Consider the following 20,549-nt stretch of genomic DNA (forward strand, 5'->3'; position numbering starts at 1 on the left):
AAAATGTACAAAATAAACAAGAAAATCCATAATAAAGTGAAACCATTCACATGTTCTAAGTGTGGTAAAAGCTTTGGTTGTAATGTAAATCGCAAAGTGCATCAGAAAGTCCACATGGGAGAGAAACCATTTGCATGTATGGAGTCTGGTAAAAGCTTTGGTCAGAAGGACAATACACACAGGAGTGAAACCATTTACATGTCCTGAGTATGGTAAAAGCTTTGATTGGAAAGAAAGCCTCACATGGCATCAGAGAATCCACACAGGGATGAAACCATTTACATGCACTGAGGAGGTAAAAGCTTCAGTTGCATTGGGACAGGTAATTAGGGAATGTACACTCTTGCTATGAAGTATGGAAAAATAGCACTCTGGTATTTAGATATATGTAATGAGACCTCCTTTTCATCTATAGATCTGAATTCAAAGCGCAAATCTAATGATAAACAATAGACACAAGGCTCAGATGTTGAAAAAAAAAAATTGGCATCAGGTACAATAGTGGAAAAGTGACATCCCAGGAAAGCAATAGAGCATCCTTGGGGGCACTGCAGTGGACTTTATAAAATGCTCCCAGGTACACATCTCACAATTGCTCCCTTATCTTGTCTGCAGAACCCCCCCCCCCCCCCCAAAAAAAAAAAAAAAAAAAAAAAACTACCCAAAACCCACTACCCCCAACTGTACACCACTACCATAGCCCTTACAGGTGAAGGGGTCACCAATATGTGGGTACATTGGGTTTCTGGTGGGTTTTGGAGGGCTCACGGTTTCCTCCACAAGTGTAAAAAGTAGGGGGAGGTAGAAGCCTGGGTCCATCTGTCTGCAGTGCACTGCACCACTACTAGACTACGCCAGAGACCTGCATGCTATTCTAATTGACCTGAGTATAACATCTGAGGTTGGCACAGAGGCTGGCAAGTAATATTTTTAATCACAATTTTTGGAGGTGGGAGGGGGATAGTGACCACTGGGGGAGTAAGGGGAGGTGATCCCTGATTTCCTCCGGCGGTCATCTGGCCATTTGGGGCACATCTTGTGTGGAGTAGAGGAGTAGCCTAGTGGTTAGTGCAGCAGGCTTTGATCCTGGGAAAGTGAGTTCAATTCCCACTGCAGCTATTCGTTATAAAAACAGGTCTAGCTCAGAACATCTAAGTTTTAGTCTTGGATGTCTTTGTTTTGTTCCATTATTGCTGAAAGACGTCCAAGTCTTAGGAACGCCCAAGTCCCACCTTGAACATGTCCCTGACACACCTCCTTGAGATTTAGATGTCCTTCTGACGGACTTCAGAGAAAAACATCTAAAAAGAGGTTTTGAAAATACTGATTTGGACGTTTTTGTGAGATAAATGTCCAAATGCAGACTTATGTCACTTTGGACGATTTTCTCTTTTGAAAATGAGCTTGACAATATGCCATGTAAGCTAAAGGCTTTCTAAAATTAGACTAATATCCTTAATTCCTTAGCAAGTTTTATATTATTGAAAAACTAAAAAAATACTAAGATGAAGACAGCTGTCCAACAGCAAGAGGGGTGCTATCCAGTCTTTTGCATTGTGTCACATGTATGATTTATCTCCCAGTTGGTGAGCGGTTATATGTGTGTGCCCAATGCAAAGAGCTCCTGTCAGAGAACAGGTCCGTTCTCTTGAGGCTAGAGTAGCAGACATGATGGAGCTGAGGGAGACCGAGAGGTACATAGAGGAGACTTACAGGGACATTGTAGAGAAGTCCCACCTCCAATCTAGCAGCCCCTGTGCTGCCTTGGAGGAGGAAAGTCTCCTAGACAGAGACCATCACCCTGGTGAAGTAGGAAGTTCTCCTGTAGCCAGGACCTGCCTACCAGGAGACACACTATTCTCTTGCATCAGAATATGTCTCCGAGAACTTCTGCCCAGGCTGGGAAGGCTTAGGACTGCTGTTGTAGTTGGTGATTCAATCATTCAGGCACGTAGATAGCTGGGTGGCTGGTGGACTTGAGGATCGCCTGGTCACTTGTCTGCCTGGTGCGAAGTTGGCAGACCTCACGCGTCACCTAGACAGGATCTTAGATAGATAGTGCTGGGGAGGAGCAGGCTGTCTTAGTACATGTGGGTACCAGTGACATAGGAAAATGTGGGAGGGAGGTTCTGGAAGCATAATTAAGGCTCTTAGGTAGAAAGCTGAAGTCCATATCCTCCAGGGTAGCATTTTCAGGAATGCTTCCTGTTCCACGCACAGGATCCAAAAGGCAGGCAGAGCTCTGAAGTCTCAATGCGTGGTTGAGATGATGGTGCAAGGATGAGGGATTCAGATTTGTTAGGAACAGGGCCACATTTTGGGAAAGGGGGAGCCTTTTCCAAAATGATGGGGTCCACCTTAACCGGGATGGAACCAGGCTGCTGGTACTAACTTTTAAAAAGAAGATAGAGCAGCTTTTAAACTAGAAATGGGAGGGGGGGAGCTGACAGTCGGTGTGGAGTATCCTTGAAGGATACTATTGAAACAGAACATTTAGGGAATCCCAATAGAGAGGTTTCAACAATGCTGAAAGTAATCCAGGTGTGCTTAATGAGAGAGCAGGATAAAGGATGCACATTATCCCCTTCAACTTCTAAGCAGCTTGTAGATCAAAGGAAAAAAAAGAATTTGAAATGCCTATATACAAATGCTAGAAGCCTTAAAAATAAGATGGGAGAGTTAAAGTATATAGCTCTAAATAATGACATAGATGTAATAGGCATCTCAGGGTACAAATTGTATCACAATGATAGAATCAAATTGGAGGGGAGGTTGAGCTGTATGTTAAAGAGGGAATTGAGTTAAATAAAAAAACATTCCACATGAAACAGATAGCAGTGTGGAATCATTATGGATAGAAATTCCATGTGTGAAGGGAAGGAATATTCTTGTAGGGCTCTACTACCGTCTGCCAGGACAGAACGAACAGACGGATGAAGAAATGTTTACACAAATTAGGAAAGCTGGCAAATTGGGCAATGCTATAATAATGGGTGATTTCAATTATCCCAATATTGACTGGATAAATGTTACATCAGGGAGTGCCAGGGAGATAACAATTTTAAATATAATAAGCAACTGCTTTTTTGAGAAACTGGTCCAGGAACTGACAAGAGGGGGAGCCAGTTTGGATCTGGTCCTTGGTGACATGCAGGGCATAGTGCGAGAGTTGGCAGTGTTGGGTCCCCTGGGAAACAGTGATCATAACATGATCAAATTTGAGCTGCTATCTGGGATGAACCCACAAAGGAAATCTACTGTAACTGCATTTAATTTTTGAAAGAGTGACTATAATAGAATGAGGAAAATGGTTAAAAAGAAACTAAAATGATTGACTGCTAATGTTAGGACACTAAGAGGGGCATAATCGAACAGAAACGCCTATCTCCATGGGCGTTTATCTCCGAGAACGGGTCCGTGAAGGGGCGGACCCAAGCGTATTTTCGAAAAAATTAGACGTCCATGTTTTATTCGCCAAGTTGTGAGCTGGGCGTTTTTGCTTTTCAGCGATAATGGACAATGAAATCGCCCAGCTCAAAAACGAATAAATCCAAGGCATTTGTTCGTGGGAGGGGCCAGGAGTCGTAGTGCACTGGTCCCCCTAACATGCCAGGACACCAACCAGGCACCCTAGGGGGCACTTTTACAAAAACAGAACAAAAGGTAAAAGAGCTCCCAGGTGCATAGCACCCTTCCCTTGTGTGTAGAGCCCCCCAAATCCCCCTCAAAACCCACTGCCCACAAGTCTACACCATTACTATAGCCCTAAGGAGTGAAGGGGGGCACCTACATGTGGGTACAGTGGGTTCGGGGGGGGTTGGACGACTAAGCATTAAGCAGCACAATTGTAACAGGTAGGGGGGGGATGGGCCTGGGTCCACCTGCCTGAAGTCCACTGCACCCCCTAACAACTGCTCCAGGGACCTGCATACTGCTGCCAGGGAGGTGGGTATGACATTTGAGGGTCAAAATAAAAAGTTGTGAAACATCATTTTTTGAGGTGGGAGGGGGTTTATGACCACTGGGGGAGTCAGGGGAGGTCATCCCCGATTCCCTCCAGTGGTCATCTGGTCATTTAGGGCACTTTTTGGGGCCTTATTCGTGAAAAAACAGGGTCCAGGAAAAGTGCCCTAAATTCTAGCTAAAAACGCATACTTTTGTCCCATTATCTGTGAAATGCGCCCATCTCTGTTCGGCAGATAACCACGCCCCAGTTCCGCCTTCGCCACACCTCTGACACGCCCCCATCAACTTTGTCCGCATCCGCGACGGAGTGCAGTTGAAAACGTCCAAAATCGGCTTTCGATTATACCGCTTTATTCGTTTTTGTGAGATAAACGCCCATCTCCCGATTTAGGTCGGAACTTGGGCGTTTTTCTCGTTCGATTATAAGCTGGTAAATCAGGCATGGCTGTTATTTAAAAATGCCATCTTGGAAGCCAAGTCTAGATGCATTCCACGTATTTGCAAAGGTGGAAAGAAGAGAAACTGACAGCCAACGTGGTTAAAAGGTGAAGTAAAAGAAGCTATTAAAGCCAAAAGATTGTCCTTCAAAGAACGGAAATAAGCAGCATCATAAGCACTGGCAAGTCAGATGCAAAGCATTAATAAAGAAAGCTAAAACAGATTATGAAAAGAAACTTGCCACAGAGGCTAAAACTCACAGTAACAACATTTTCAGGTACATCAGAAGTGGAAAGACTGCAAGGGAATCCGTGGGACCGTTAGATCACGAAGGAGTAAAAGGGGTGCTCAGGGAGGACAAGGCCATAGCCGAGAAACTGAATGAATTATTTGCTTTTGTTTTTACTGAAGAAGATGTAACAGATCTGCTTATACCGGAAATGGTTTTCAAGGGTGATGATTTAAAGGAATTGAAAGAAATCTTATTCAACCTAGAAGATATACTGAGCCAAATTGACAAATTAAAGAGTTGTAAATCACCTGGCCCGGATGGCATACATCCAAGGGTACTCAAAGAACTCGAGCATGAAGTTGCTGATCTGCTGTTAGTAATATGTAACCTATTGTTAAAATTGTGCTTAGTACCTGTAGATTGGAAGGTGGCTAATGTGACGCCGATTTTTTAAAAAGAGTTCTAGGGTTGATCTGGGACATTGCAGACCGGTAAGCTTGATGTCGGAGCTGGGCAAAATAGTAGACAAACATGGTTTAATGGGACAGAGTCAGCATGGGTTCAGCCGAGCGAAGTCTTGCCTCACCAATTTGCCTTAATTTCTTTGAAGGCGTGAATAAACAAGTGGATAAAGGTGAGCCAGTTGATGAGAGACAATTCTTCCTGAGAAAATTAGAGAGTCATGGGATAGAAGGCAAGGTTCTGGTGTGGATTAGGAATTGGTTATTTGACAGAAAACAGAGGGTAGGGTTAAATGGTCATTTCTCTCAATGGAGGAGGGTGAACAGTGGAGTGTCGCAGGGATCGGTACTGGGACCAGAGCTATTTAACATATTTATAAATGATATGTAAATTGGAACGACGACTGAGGTGATTAAATTTGCAGATGATACAAAACTATTCAAGGTTGTTAAAACACAGTGAAATATTGCAGGTAGACTGTAGGAAATTGGAAGACTGGGCAACCATATTGTAGATTAAATTTAATGTGGACAAATGCAAGGTGATACACCTTGGAAAGAATAATCCGAATCATAGTTACCTGATGCTAGGGTCCTCCTTGGGGGTCAGAACTCAAGAAAAATGATCTAGGTGTCGTTGTAGATAATACGCTGAAATCTTATGCTCAGTGTTTGGCGGCGACCAATAAAGCAAACAGAATACTAGGAATTATTAGGAAAAGGATGGTGAATAAGACCGAAAATACTATAATGCCTCTGTATTGCTCCATGGTGTGACCACACCTTGAGTATTGCGTTCAGTTCTGATCGCCATATCTCAAAAAAAGATTTAGCAGAAGTAGAAAAGGTTCAAAGAAGAGCATCCAAAATGATAAAGGGGATGGAGCTCCTCTCATATGAGGAAAGGCTAAAGAGGTTAGGGCTCCTCAGCTTGGAAAAGAGACAGATGAGGGGAGGTACGATTGAGGTCTACAAAATCCTAAGTGGTGTAGAGCGAGTAGGAGTAAATCAATTTTTTTTACTCATTCCAAAAGTACAAAAACTAGCAGACATTTGAGGAAGTTACACGGAAATACTTTTAAAACAAATAGGAGGGAATATTTTTTCACTCAACGAATAGTTAAGCTCTGGAACTCTTTTCCGGAGGATGTGGTAATGGCGGTTAACATATCTGGGTTTAAGAAAGGTTCTCCGAGGACAAGCAGGCTGCTTGTTCTCACTGATAGTGTGACGTCCCCGGCAGCCCCTCCAATCGGAATCTTCACTAGCAAAGGCCTTTGCTAGTCCTCGCGCGCCGATGCGCACCGCGCATGCGCGGCCGTCTTCCCGCCCGAAACCGGCTTGTGCCGGCCAGTCTTCTTTTCTCCGCGCTCGGTACGGTTGTGTTTTACCGTTCGTGCCCCGAAAAGTCGGCCTCGCGCGTCGTTTTTGACTACTTTCTGTGAGAAATTCCAGAAATTATTTGGATTAACCATTTTTGGTTTTTCCTTTCCTCTACTTCGAGTTTTTCGCCCCGTTAAGTTTTCTTTCGTCGTCGGGGTAGGCCTTACTTAGGCCCCGGTCGAAATTTTCCCTTTTTTCTGTGCCAAATTTCGCCATTTTGTCTTTCGATTTCGCCGGCGTGATTTTTCCGCCCATGACATCGAAGCCTTCCAGCGGCTTCAAGAAGTGCACCCAGTGCGCCCGGGTAATCTCGCTCACTGACAGGCACGCGTCGTGTCTTCAGTGTCTGGGGGCTGGGCACCGCCCTCAGGCCTGTAGTCTGTGTTCCCTTTTGCAAAGGCGGACTCAGGTAGCGAGGTTAGCCCAGTGGAACATTTTGTTCTCAGGCTCTTCGTCGGCATCGGCACCGGGGGTATCGAGTGCATCGACGTCTTCAGTGTCCAGACCTTCAACCTCGGCGGCCAGTACATCGAGTGCATCGAGGCATCGGCCCTCTGCATCGGCGCCGAGACATCGGACAGCTGCATCGACGTCGGTGGTACCGGGACCTCGTCTGCTGATGTCGTCGGACGGTGGTGCTTCGTCTGGAGTGCAGGTGAGGGCTGTCCATTCCCCTGCTGGTGGCGGTGAGCCTTCGGGTGGGTCTCCCCCTACCCTGAGGGCTCCTGCGGTACAGCCCCCCCGAGACCAACCTTCTTCGGTCTCGGCCCCGAGGAAGCGACGGCTGGATTCTACGTCCTCCTCGTCGGTACCGGGAAGCTCCGGTGACATGCTTTGTCCCAAGAAGTCGAAGAAGCATCGTCACCGGTCCCCTTCCCATGTCAGTACCGAGAGCTCTGGGTCGCCGAAGGAGTCGGCACCCAGTAGGCATCGGCGCCGAGAGGACCGCTCACCCTCTGTTCAGGAGGTGTCGATGCGTTCCACTCTGGACAGCCCGGAACAGCCTCCACGCCCGGAACAGGTTCTGACGTCGACGCCTGCATCGACCTCCATGCCTTTCTCTGCAGCCGCTCTGAACGAGAGCCTCCGGGCCGTTCTCCCAGAGATTCTGGGAGAGCTGCTGCGCCCTACCCCTCCGGTACCGGCGGTGCTTGCGCCACCGGTACCGTCGAGCGTGGCGCCGGCTGGCCCATCGCCCGAGGTGAGGTCTCCGGCGTCGGTGCCGCGTGCGGTACCGGCTGCCGTCGCCTCCCAGGAAGGCTCCCCGACTACGTCGGCGGAGGGAGCTTCGCCGATGCGGGCGAGGGAGTCTACCTCTCGACGCCCCCATCGTGGACGTGGCTCCACGGAGTCGAGTCGGGCACGGTTGCAGACACAGGTCCGTGAACTTGTGTCTGACACCGAGGGTGAGGCCTCGTGGGAAGAGGAAGAAGACCCCAGATATTTCTCTGACGAGGAGTCTGAGGGTCTTCCTTCCGATCCCACTCCCTCTCCTGAAAGACAGCTTTCCCCTCCTGAGAGTCTGTCTTTTGCTTCCTTTGTCCGGGAGATGTCTACGGCCATCCCCTTCCCGGTGGTTGTGGAGGACGAGCCCAGGGCTGAAATGTTTGAGCTCCTGGACTATCCTTCTCCACCTAAGGAAGCGTCCACTGTTCCCTTGCACCATGTCCTTAAAAAGACATTGCTTGCGAACTGGACCAAGCCTTTAACTAATCCCCACATCCCCAAGAAGATCGAGTCCCAGTACCGGATCCATGGGGACCCAGATCTGATGCGCACTCAGTTGCCTCATGATTCTGGAGTTGTGGATCTGGCCCTAAAGAAGGCTAAGAGTTCTAGGGAGCATGCTTCGGCGCCCCCGGGCAGGGACTCTAGAACCTTAGACTCCTTTGGGAGGAAGGCCTACCATTCTTCTATGCTCGTGGCCAAAATTCAGTCTTAACCAGCTCTACACGAGCATACACATGCGGAACAATGTGCGGCAGTTGGCGGGCTTGGTTGATGCGCTCCCCCCTGAGCAAGCCAAGCCATTTCAGGAGGTGGTCAGGCAGCTGAAGGCATGCAGAAAATTCCTGGCCAGAGGGGTGTATGACACCTTTGATGTTGTGTCCAGGGCCGCTGCTCAAGGTGTGGTGATGCGCAGGCTCTCATGGCTGCGTGCCTCCGACCTGGAGAATAGAATCCAGCAGCGGATTGCGGACTCGCCTTGCGGATAACATTTTTGGAGAGAAAGTCGAACAGGTGGTAGAGCAGCTCCACCAGCGGGACACCGCATTCGACAAGTTCTCCCGCCGGCAGCCTTCAGCCTCTACCTCTACAGGTAGAAGATTTTTCGGGGGAAGGAAGACTGTTCCCTACTCTTCTGGCAAGCGTAGGTACAATCCTCCTTCTCGACAGCCTGCGGCCCAGGCTAAGCCCCAGCGCGCTCGCTCTCGTCAGCAGCGTGCGCCTCAGCAAGGCCCCTCGGCTCCCCAGCAAAAGCAAGGGACGAGCTTTTGACTGGCTCCAGCAGAGCATAGCCGACATCCAAGTGTCAGTGCCGGGCGACCTGCCAGTCAGAGGGAGGTTGAAAGCTTTTCACCAAAGGTGGCCTCTCATAACCTCCGATCAGTGGGTTCTCCAAATAGTCCGGCAAGGATACACCCTCAATTTGGCCTCAAAACCTCCAAATTGTCCACCGGGAGCTCAGTCTTACAGCTTCCAGCACAAGCAGGTACTTGCAGAGGAACTCTCCGCCCTTCTCAGCGCCAATGCGGTCGAGCCCGTGCCATCCGGGCAAGAAGGGCTGGGATTCTATTCCAGGTACTTCCTTGTGGAAAAGAAAACAGGGGGGATGCGTCCCATCCTAGACCTAAGGGCCCTGAACAAATATCTGGTCAAAGAAAAGTTCAGGATGCTTTCCCTGGGCACCCTCCTTCCCATGATTCAGGAAAACGATTGGCTATGCTCTCTGGACTTGAAGGATGCCTACACGCACATCCCGATACTGCCAGCTCACAGACAGTATCTGCAATTTCAACTGGGCACACGTCACTTCCAGTACTGTGTGCTACCCTTTGGGCTCGCCTCTGCGCCCAGGGTGTTCACAAAGTGCTTGGCTGTAGTAGCAGCGGCACTTCGCAGGCTGGGGGTGCACGTGTTCCCATATCTCGACGATTGGCTGGTGAAGAACACGTCCGAGGCAGGAGCCCTGCAGTCCATGCAGATGACTATTCGCCTACTGGAGCTACTGGGGTTTGTGATAAATTACCCAAAGTCCCATCTCCTCCCGGCGCAGAGACTCGAATTCATAGGAGCTCTGCTGGATTCTCGGACGGCTCGCGCCTATCTCCCAGAGGCGAGAGCCAACAACTTGTTGTCCCTCGTCTCGCGGGTGCGAGCGTCCCAGCAGATCACAGCTCGGCAGATGTTGAGATTGCTGGGCCACATGGCCTCTACAGTTCATGTGACTCCCATGGCCCGCCTTCACATGAGATCTGCTCAATGGACCCTAGCTTCCCAGTGGTTTCAGGCTGCTGGGGATCTAGAAGACGTGATCCACCTGTCCACGAGTTTTCTCGAATCCCTGTATTGGTGGACGATTTGGTCCAATCTGACTCTGGGACGTCCTTTCCAAATTCCTCAGCCACAAAAAGTGCTGACCACGGATGCGTCTCTCCTGGGGTGGGGAGCTCATGTCGATGGGCTTCACACCCAAGGAAGCTGGTGCCTCCAGGAACGCGATCTACAGATCAATCTTCTGGAGTTACGAGCGATCTGGAACGCTCTGAAGGCTTTCAGAGATCGGCTGTCCCACCAAATTATCCAAATTCAGACAGACAACCAGGTTGCCATGTACTACGTCAACAAGCAGGGGGGCATCGAATCTCGCCCCCTGTGTCAGGAAGCCGTCAGCATGTGGCTCTGGGCTCGCCGTCACGGCATGGTGCTCCAAGCCACATATCTGGCAGGCGTAAACAACAGTCTGGCCGACAGATTGAGCAGGATTATGCAACCTCACGAGTGGTCGCTCAATTCCCGTGTAGTGCGACAGATCTTCCAGGTGTGGGGCACCCCCTTGGTAGACCTCTTCGCATCTCGAGCCAACCACAAAGTCCCTCAGTTCTGTTCCAGGCTTCAGGCCCACGGCAGACTGGCATCGGATGCCTTCCTCCTGGATTGGGGGGAGGGTCTGCTGTATGCTTATCCTCCCATACCTCTGGTGGGGAAGACTTTGTTGAAACTCAAGCAAGACCGAGGCACCATGATTCTGATTGCTCCTTTTTGGCCGCGTCAGATCTGGTTCCCTCTTCTTCTGGAGTTGTCCTCCGAAGAACCGTGGAGATTGGAGTGTTTTCCGACCCTCATCACGCAGGACGAAGGGGCGCTTCTGCATCCCAACCTCCGGTCCCTGGCTCTCACGGCCTGGATGTTGAGAGCGTAGACTTTGCCTCTTTGGGTCTGTCAGAGGGTGTCTCCCGTATCTTGCTTGCTTCCATAAGTACATAAGTACATAAGTAGTGCCATACTGGGAAAGACCAAAGGTCCATCTAGCCCAGCATCCTGTCACCGACAGTGGCCAATCCAGGTCAAGGGCACCTGGCACGCTCCCCAAACGTAAAAACATTCCAGACAAGTTATACCTAAAAATGCGGAATTTTTCCAAGTCCATTTAATAGCGGTCTATGGACTTGTCCTTTAGGAATCTATCTAACCCCTTTTTAAACTCCGTCAAGCTAACCGCCCGTACCACGTTCTCCGGCAACGAATTCCAGAGTCTAATTACACGTTGGGTGAAGAAAAATTTTCTCCGATTCGTTTTAAATTTACCACACTGTAGCTTCAACTCATGCCCTCTAGTCCTAGTATTTTTGGATAGCGTGAACAGTCGCTTCACATCCACCCGATCCATTCCACTCATTATTTTATACACTTCTATCATATCTCCCCTCAGCCGTCTCTTCTCCAAGCTGAAAAGCCCTAGCCTTCTCAGCCTCTCTTCATAGGAAAGTCGTCCCATCCCCACTATCATTTTCGTCGCCCTTCGCTGTACCTTTTCCAATTCTACTATATCTTTTTTGAGATACGGAGACCAGTACTGAACACAATACTCCAGGTGCGGTCGCACCATGGAGCGATACAACGGCATTATAACATCCGCACACCTGGACTCCATACCCTTCCTAATAACACCCAACATTCTATTCGCTTTCCTAGCCGCAGCAGCACACTGAGCAGAAGGTTTCAGCGTATCATCGACGACGACACCCAGATCCCTTTCTTGATCCGTAACTCCTAACGTGGAACCTTGCAAGACGTAGCTATAATTCGGGTTCCTCTTACCCACATGCATCACTTTGCACTTGTCAACATTGAACTTCATCTGCCACTTGCACGCCCATTCTCCCAGTCTCGCAAGGTCCTCCTGTAATCGTTCACATTCCTCCTGCGACTTGACGACCCTGAATAATTTTGTGTCATCGGCGAATTTAATTACCTCACTAGTTATTCCCATCTCTAGGTCATTTATAAATACATTAAAAAGCAACGGACCCAGCACAGACCCCTGCGGGACCCCACTAACTACCCTCCTCCACTGAGAATACTGGCCACGCAATCCTACTCTCTGCTTCCTATCTTTCAACCAGTTCTTAATCCATAATAATACTCTACCTCCGATTCCATGACTCTGCAATTTCTTCAGGAGTCTTTCGTGCGGCACTTTGTCAAACGCCTTCTGAAAATCCAGATATACAATATCAACCGGCTCCCAATTGTCCACATGTTTGCTTACCCCCTCAAAAAAATGCATTAGATTGGTGAGGCAAGACTTCCCTTCACTAAATCCGTGCTGACTTTGTCTCATCAGTCCATGTTTTTGTATATGCTCTGCAATTTTATTCTTAATAATAGCCTCCACCATCTTGCCCGGCACCGACGTCAGACTCACCGGTCTATAATTTCCCGGATCTCCTCTGGAACCCTTCTTAAAAATCGGAGTAACATTGGCTACCCTCCAGTCTTCCGGTACTACACTCGATTTTAGGGACAGATTGCATATTTCTAACAGTAGCTCCGCAAGTTCATTTTTTAGTTCTATTAATACTCTGGGATGAATACCATCAGGTCCCAGTGATTTACTACTCTTCAGCTTGCTGAACTGACCCATTACATCCTCCAAGGTTACAGAGAATTTGTTTAGTTTCTCCGACTCCCCCGCTTCAAATATTCTTTCCGGCATCGGTGTCCCCCCCAAATCCTCCTCGGTGAAGACCGAAGCAAAGAATTCATTTAATTTCTCCGCTACGGCTTTGTCCTCCTTGATCGCCCCTTTAACACCATTTTCGTCCAGCGGCCCAACCGACTCTTTGGCCGGTTTCCTGCTTTTAATGTATCTAAAAAAATTTTTACTATGTATTTTTGCTTCCAACGCTAATTTCTTCTCAAAGTCCTTTTTTGCCCTCCTTATCTCCGCTTTGCATTTGGCTTGGCATTCCTTATGATCTATCCTGTTACTTTCAGTTGGTTCTCTTCTCCACTTTCTGAAGGATTGTTTTTTGGCTCTAATGATTTCCTTTATCTTACTGTTTAGCCACGCCGGCTGACGTTTAGTCTTTTTTCCCTTTTTTCTAATACGTGGAATATATTTGTCCTGAACCTCCAGGATGGTGTTTTTAAACAGCATCCACGCCTGATGCAAGTTTTTTACTCTGCGAGCTGCTCCTTTCAGTCTTTTTTTCACCATTTTTCTCATTTTGTCGTAATCACCTTTTCTATAGTTAAACGCTAGCGTACTTGATTTCCTAGTTTCACTTCCTTCAATGCCAATATCAAAACCGATCATATTATGATCACTGTTATCAAGCGGCCCTCGTATCGTTACCCCCTGCACTAGATCATGAGCACCACTAAGGACTAAGTCTAGTATTTTTCCTTCTCTTGTCGGCTCCTGAACTAGCTGTTCCATGAAGCTGTCCTTGATTTCATCAAGAAATCTTATGTCCCTTGCGTGTACAGATGTTACATTAACCCAGTCTATATGCGGGTAATTGAAATCCCCCATTATTATTGTGTTTCCCAGTTTGTTTGCGTCCCTGATTTCCTTTAACATTTCCGCATCCGTCTGTTCGTCCTGGCCAGGCGGATGGTAGTACACTCCTATCACTATCCTTTTCCCCTTTGCACATGGAATTTCAATCCACAGTGATTCCAAGGAAAGATAAATTGAGCTCTTTGGCATGAACTCAACTCGCCGTGTTTGGAGGAAGAGAAATGCTGCCTATGACTCAAAGAACACCGTCCCCACTGTCAAGCATGGAGGTGGAAATGTTATGTTTTGGGGGTGTTTCTCTGCTAAGGGCACAAGACTACTTCACCGCATCAATGGGAGAATGGATGGGGCCATGTACCGTACAATTCTGAGTGACAACCTCCTTCCCTCCGCCAGGGCCTTAAAAATGGGTCGTGGCTGGGTCTTCCAACACGACAATGACCCAAAACATACAGCCAAGGCAACAAAGGAGTGGCTCAGGAAGAAGCACATTAGGGTCATGGAGTGGCCTAGCCAGTCACCAGACCTTAATCCCATTGAAAACTTATGGAGGGAGCTGAAGCTGCGAGTTGCCAAGCGACAGCCCAGAACTCTTAATGATTTAGAGATGATCTGCAAAGAGGAGTGGACCAAAATTCCTCCTGACATGTGTGCAAACCTCATCATCAACTACAGAAGACGTCTGACCGCTGTGCTTGCCAACAAGGGTTTTGCCACCAAGTATTAGGTCTTGTTTGCCAGAGGGATTAAATACTTATTTCCCTCTGCAGAATGCAAATAAATTCATATACTTTCCACACTGTGATTTTCCGGATTTAATTTGTGATGTGCTATCTCTCACTGTTACCAATAACCTATCCTTCAATTATGGGCTGCTCATGTCTTTGTCAGTGGGCAAACTTACAAAATCAGCAAGGGATCAAATACTTATTTCCACCACTGTATATGCATCCTTTAAGTCCAGAGAACATAGCCAATCATTTTTCTGAATCACTGAGAGAAGAGTGTCCAGGGAAACCATCCTGAACTTTTCTCGGACTAAGAATTTGTTCGGGACCCTTAGGTCTAGAATGGGACACCCCCCCCCCCCCCGTCTTCTTCTGCAGGAGGAAGTACCTGGAATAGAATCACCGCCCTTCTTCAACTGGTGGGACGGGCTCAACCACATGGTTCTTCAGAAGGCATAGTCCCTGTAACTCCTTGCTCTTTTGAGAGCAGATTCCACCAATGTGGAATTGTGAGGCAACTGAGGCTTGTCAAAACCAGATGTTTTTTGGATCCAGTACATGGTATCGATCTTGGGCACGACAGGGACCGACAGAGATGACTCCCAGTTCCTAACGAGGACTTCCTGGAGTACCTCGTGGAGAGGGACAGTCACAGCCTCCCCAGGAAAAGACGTGTAGTCTAGGACCTCAAGAATCTTGGCCCTGGACTCATCCTCCACTTCCAAAGGAAAAGGAATGGCATCAGCCATTTCCTTAATAAAAGAAGGGAATGAAAGGCTCTCCTGGAGGAGACTTTCTCCTTTCAGGTGGAGGGGAGGGCTCAGATGGAATTCCATAGGACTCATCAGAAGAAACATACCTTGGATCCTCCTCTGAATCCTACGAGTGCTCCTCTTTGGTGACAGACAATACCTCCTGAGAGACCCGGAAGTCTCTGAGCCAATCACAGCGCGTTTAGCTCAGCTAAATGCGTTGTGATTGGCTCAGAGACTTCCAGGTCTCAACTGGGTGAAGCACGTCCAAAAAGGACGTTTTTATTATTGCTGGGGGGGGGGGGAATGACGGCCAAAAAGGACGCCTTTATGGATGGGCGTCCTCAACTGCCCTCGGAAAATGGGATGTGAGGTTTAGCATTGTCAGGTTCAGGGACAAGCTCCAGATCTACTCTCATCTCCAGCGGGTCACTTTAATCTTTCCCTGTTCGAATTTAACTCGTGCATTCCCCGTGCCTCTGTATATTAGGCTGCTACAACGTTAGTACCTTATATAAACAATGAATAACATGACCACATTTAGCCAGGCACAAATGGTATCGGACCGGTGCACAGCTGGCTATATGTCCTGATTGTGCAGGAATCCACACCCCTTGATATTGCAGTAACGGAACCCTTCATAATACACAGCTCTGACTGCAACTACACTGCAAAATCAAAACTTTTGGGACGTCCCGCCCTCCAGGTCTCTCTCAGCCAATCACAGCGTGTTTAGCTGTTACCGGTATCAGCTAAACGCGCTGTGATTGGCTGAGAGACCTGGAGGGCGGGACGTCCAAAACGTTTTGATTTGGACGTCCTTCTCGGGTCTCTCTCTCATATGTTTGTCCTGCAAACGTTCGATGGGGCTGGGGCTCGGCTGGTTCAGCAGAGGGGGAAGCGGGGAGGAGACTGGAAGCATTTCAGGGGAGGAGCTGGCAGAACCTGGAGGAAGGAAAGCGATCACTGCCTCTGCCAGGGATGAGCTCCTGATACTGCAGGGAAAGGCATTCGAAGACATGGAGCTGTCGGCGCCGGGCCAGTCACAGCTGTTCGAACGGTAAGACCGGTGAGGGAGCAGGGTCTGGGTAAAGTAAGGCTGGTGCTGAATGCTCGCCAGGGACATCCTTTTTGGACATCTTTGGCATGCGCAGAGAAGCCAGCACAACGCTTGGCTGCTCTGCGCATGCTCGACCGGTCGACTGGCCAACTGTTTACCGATGGAATAGAGAATGCAAGTGAGCTACAACGAGCAGTTCATTTGCATTCCTTTTCCTTGATGCATGCCCGTTCCTTACCGATTCGCTAAGGGAATCGGTAAGGGAAGGGCTTTAACGATTTTTTAGTGCATCTTGGCTACAGTCAGGCGGGAAAAAGAAAACAAACTGTCACTTCTGGTACAACTTTAAAGAAAACAATCACCATCTGCTGGCCAACCAGGAGAAACACATATCATCAGCAAAACAATACAGTTCATAGGCATAGAAACCCACTGTTTCGCCACAACTATTATCCTCTTCACATATACACAATCTCTAACTTTCTCTATGTTCATTCTGTTCTTTATTTTCTTCTTCATAATCTCTTGCTTTCTTCTCTCTATGCGGAAGTCTCGTGAGGTCAGTGCTTTAACTCTCGGCAGCCATTTTGAAGCGGCACCGGGAGCGAGAGGTCTGCGGCAGCGCCAGGCAAGAAAGAAGAGTCTCTTTCTTGCCCCGAAGAGGCCACTAGGCCACCAGGGCATAACAAGAAGGTACAGAGAGGAGAGGAGGACACCCTGAGGCCCACCCGCCTGCCCATCTGTCCACAAACCTGGACAAATGGGCAGGCTAGCAAAACCTGCCTGGACACCTCACAATGTCCTCAAAAAGAGGACATGTCCAGGTAAAACCGGACATATAGTAACCCTATCCCTTCCCCAAGGCCAACTCTGCCACTAGGTAGACTAGGCATAGGTTCGCACAATGGGGAGTAGGAGCAGAGGTGCAGTATGTAAGCAGTAGTTTAAAACTATTGTGAGCTAGCACAGGCCTTTCAGTACTGGCCTACACCAAAGCACTGCCATGTCCACCCTCTCCAACAGGAACTCTGCATGGTTGGGGGCAGGGGAACATTGCAAGCCTTGAGCATGGACCTGTGCTCAAGGCTCCATTCAGTGTTGATTTTAGTTTTGCAGCAGGAGCTGAAGGTGGAGGATGGTAGGGTGGCAGTGGCAGGGGAAGGGAATGTGGAGAAATGCTGGACATGGGGGTGGGGGGACAGTAAGCTCTGTTGTTAAACACTCTGCATCAATTTCATTCTATATGTATCCTTCTTGACTTCTCTGCTCAGATAAGTTTTCTCTTTGCAACAGTCCTCTCTTGTTTAGACTATGCAAACATGGTCTACACTGGTCTCCAGGCAGTTAAAAATACTGCTGTCCACATTTTATCATATAACTCCCTTGCTTCTACATCACCATTGGCTCCAAATCTCATATCATATTCAGTTTAAAGTCTGCTCATTAGTTCATAAAGCTCTATATCATCACTGTCCCACCAACCTGGCCACCCTCTTGTTTCCTTTTGCAACTCCTCATTTTCTGTGGTCATCTAATGAGAATCGATTTGTTCTTCTACCAGTATCATTAGCCCACTTGGAATCTATCAGAAATTGTACTTTTGTTTCTAGGTCCCCATCTCTCCTGAATTACAACTTGAAACTGTTTATTTCTTAGATCTGCCTTCTCTATCTGGGCAGTGGAAGCCAGGGCCCTTCTAATAGCCTGGAAGAAACTACATAGCCCCTCTAGATACTTAATTACCCCAACCCTGTATCTGCTCATGGCAGTTCAGCATAGACTAAGCTGTAGCTAGGTCTGTAATTAGAAAGGAACCCAGTATTGAGTAGATAAAGAAATATAGTTTATTAGCATTTATATCTTACCCAAGGACAGTACAATCAGTTGTCATTCATATGGTACAGAAGCATCTCGCGACACATCTCTCTGGGGTCTTCTATGGTCTCCTGTTGGTAGCCTTCTAATCTGATACCCCTCAGCTTGCTCCTTACATACCATTCTGCTCCCATTGATTCCAATGCACCCCAGCTTTCTCACCAGAGATCTTGGTCCTTATCAGTTGATAAGAGTGACTTCACCAGTTCTCAAGCTCTAACTATAAACAATATCTACGCAGAGCGCATCTGTGAGATGACTTCACCGGTCACCCTGTTCTCTCTCAGCTCCCTCCTCCCCTTGGGTATGCCCATCTACGTACATGTGACCCTCTAATCACGTTCATTAGCCAAAACATCTTTCTCATGACTTCTCACAGGTGCCAGTCCCAGTGATTGTGTACAAGTGCAAATGCCCCCTCCCTTGCCAGCTTTCTGGGAACTCACTTCAGCTTGTGCTGCAATGTATTTTGTATCAGAAATGCTTTTGGATTTCAAGAGGCCTAACTTTTAGCCTGAACCATTGGCCTGTATTTTACTGTGAGCAAGGGCTAGCATATCTCTTCAAACCTTTTTAATTTTAAGACTGCTTTAAAAACCCATTTTATCAATTTGGCATATGGGAGTAGTAAATAAAACAACAACAATAACTGACTGGATTACGGCAGACAATCTTGACCTAATACTCATCAGCGAAACCTGGATCCACGATCACAAGGACCCCATAATCCTAGAACTCTGCCCCCCAGGCTACAAAATTACACACTGGACAAGGAAAGAAAAAAAGAGGAGGTGGAATAGCACTAATCTATAGATCTCACTTCACTGTAACAACAACTGCTGAGTCTATAACACCAAAACTCAAAATTGCCTCAGTTAGAATCCACCATGCTACCCTGCTCGACCATCTAAACATGGTCCTGTTTTATAGACCAGCAGGAAATTGGCAAGAATGCCAACCAAACTTTATGGATTTTATATCAAATACATGTGTCTCCAACTCCAACTTACTCATAATAGGTGACATAAACCCACACGTGGAAGATCCTAATGCAACCAATACACGTGATTGCAAAGACTTCTTACAACTATGGGACCTTAACTTGCCTAATATGCAAGCTACACAGGTCAAAGGACACACAATTGACCTCATTACATACAAACTATCCTTAGACTCAAACCTTATATTAACAGATACAAAATGGACGGCCATACCATGGTCAGACCACCATAAATTAAATGCAGCCCTACAATGGCAGAAAAAAGACACGCAACCCAAGCAAGAATGCACAACCTACACCACTAGAGGACAGATTGATCCTGCTACATTCTGGCAACAGATCTACAAAAATGAATGGTTAGCAAAATTGGGACGACAGATGCAGGAACATACTAGACGAATTCGCACCACTACAAACAAGAACCACATGAAGATACAGCTCAATACCTTGGTTCAACGAAGAACTGAAAAAACTAAAAACACAAGTCAGAAGATTCGAACGCGCATGGCAAAAAAAAAAAAATGAACATACACTCAAAGATTGGAAACAGATGCAAAGAAAATACAAATATACAATAAGACAAACCAAAAGAGCATACTACAAAACCAAAATAGGACCAGACTACAAAGACGCACATAAACTATACCAACTCGTGAATAAACTAATAGACACCACACCGGTTACCACAGCCAGCACAGACACCCCATCGTCAGACCAACTTGCCAAATACTTCAATAAGAAAATTATAAAACTTCGATCCACATTACTTATCACAAAAAATTTATGGATTGCCTGGACCCTACTCCCGGTGAATACCCAGCAGACCGAACCTGGAATGACTTCGATCTGTTAACCGAAGAAACCATCACTCAACCACTCAACAAATTTTCGAAAACCCACTCCAAACTGGATATTTGCCCCAGTACCCTAATAAGGTTCGCCCCCAAACGCTTCATAACAGACCTTACGTCACAGCTGAACTACATGCTACAACACGGACTGTTCCCCAAGGACAAAGGAAATATATTACTTACACCCATACCCAAAGACTTAAAGAAAAAATTAAATGACACAACCAACTACCGACCAGTAGCATCCATCCCCCTGATACTGAAATGAAAGGGAAGTATGGTAACCAAACAACTCAACAATTACCTAAACAAATTCACAATACTACATGAATCACAGTCAGGATTTCGATCCAACCATAGTACTGAAACAGTGCTAACCACTCTCATAACCAAATTCAAACAACTAATTGCAACTGGAAACAATGTACTACTCCTACAATTTGATATGTCCAGCGCGTTCTACATGGTCAGCCACCAAATACCCCCGAACATCCTAGATTACTTCGGGATTGGAGGAAACGTACTAAGATGGTTCAAAGGCTTCTTAACAGCAAGATCTTATCAAGTGATCTCAAACTCAAAAACGTCAACACCATGGAAACCTGAATGTGGAGTACCACCACAAGGATCACCGCTCTCACCAACCCTTTTTAACTTAATGATGACACCTTTAGCCAAATCGCTATCCAACCAAGGACTTAACCCTTACATCTATGCTGACGATGTCACGATATACATCCCGTTCAAACAAGACATAACCGAAATCACAAATG

General features: G+C 47.3%; 1 protein-coding gene across 1 annotated transcript in view; it reads right to left on the bottom strand.

The window, feature by feature from the left end:
• Positions 1-4,394: 4,394 nt before the first annotated feature.
• LOC115459525 (la-related protein 1B-like) overlaps positions 4,395-20,549 on the bottom strand; it is a gene marked incomplete at both ends in the record, with an annotated part of 51,394 nt that continues 35,239 nt past the window's right edge. The window contains 2 exons of the mRNA XM_030189339.1: positions 4,395-4,411; positions 11,899-11,905. Of these exons, the coding sequence (XP_030045199.1) occupies positions 4,395-4,411; positions 11,899-11,905 (24 nt within the window). The remainder of the gene's footprint in view (positions 4,412-11,898; positions 11,906-20,549) is intronic.

The sequence above is a fragment of the Microcaecilia unicolor genome, unplaced genomic scaffold (assembly GCF_901765095.1).
Source record: "Microcaecilia unicolor unplaced genomic scaffold, aMicUni1.1, whole genome shotgun sequence".
NCBI classification, from domain to species: Eukaryota; Metazoa; Chordata; class Amphibia; order Gymnophiona; family Siphonopidae; genus Microcaecilia; species Microcaecilia unicolor.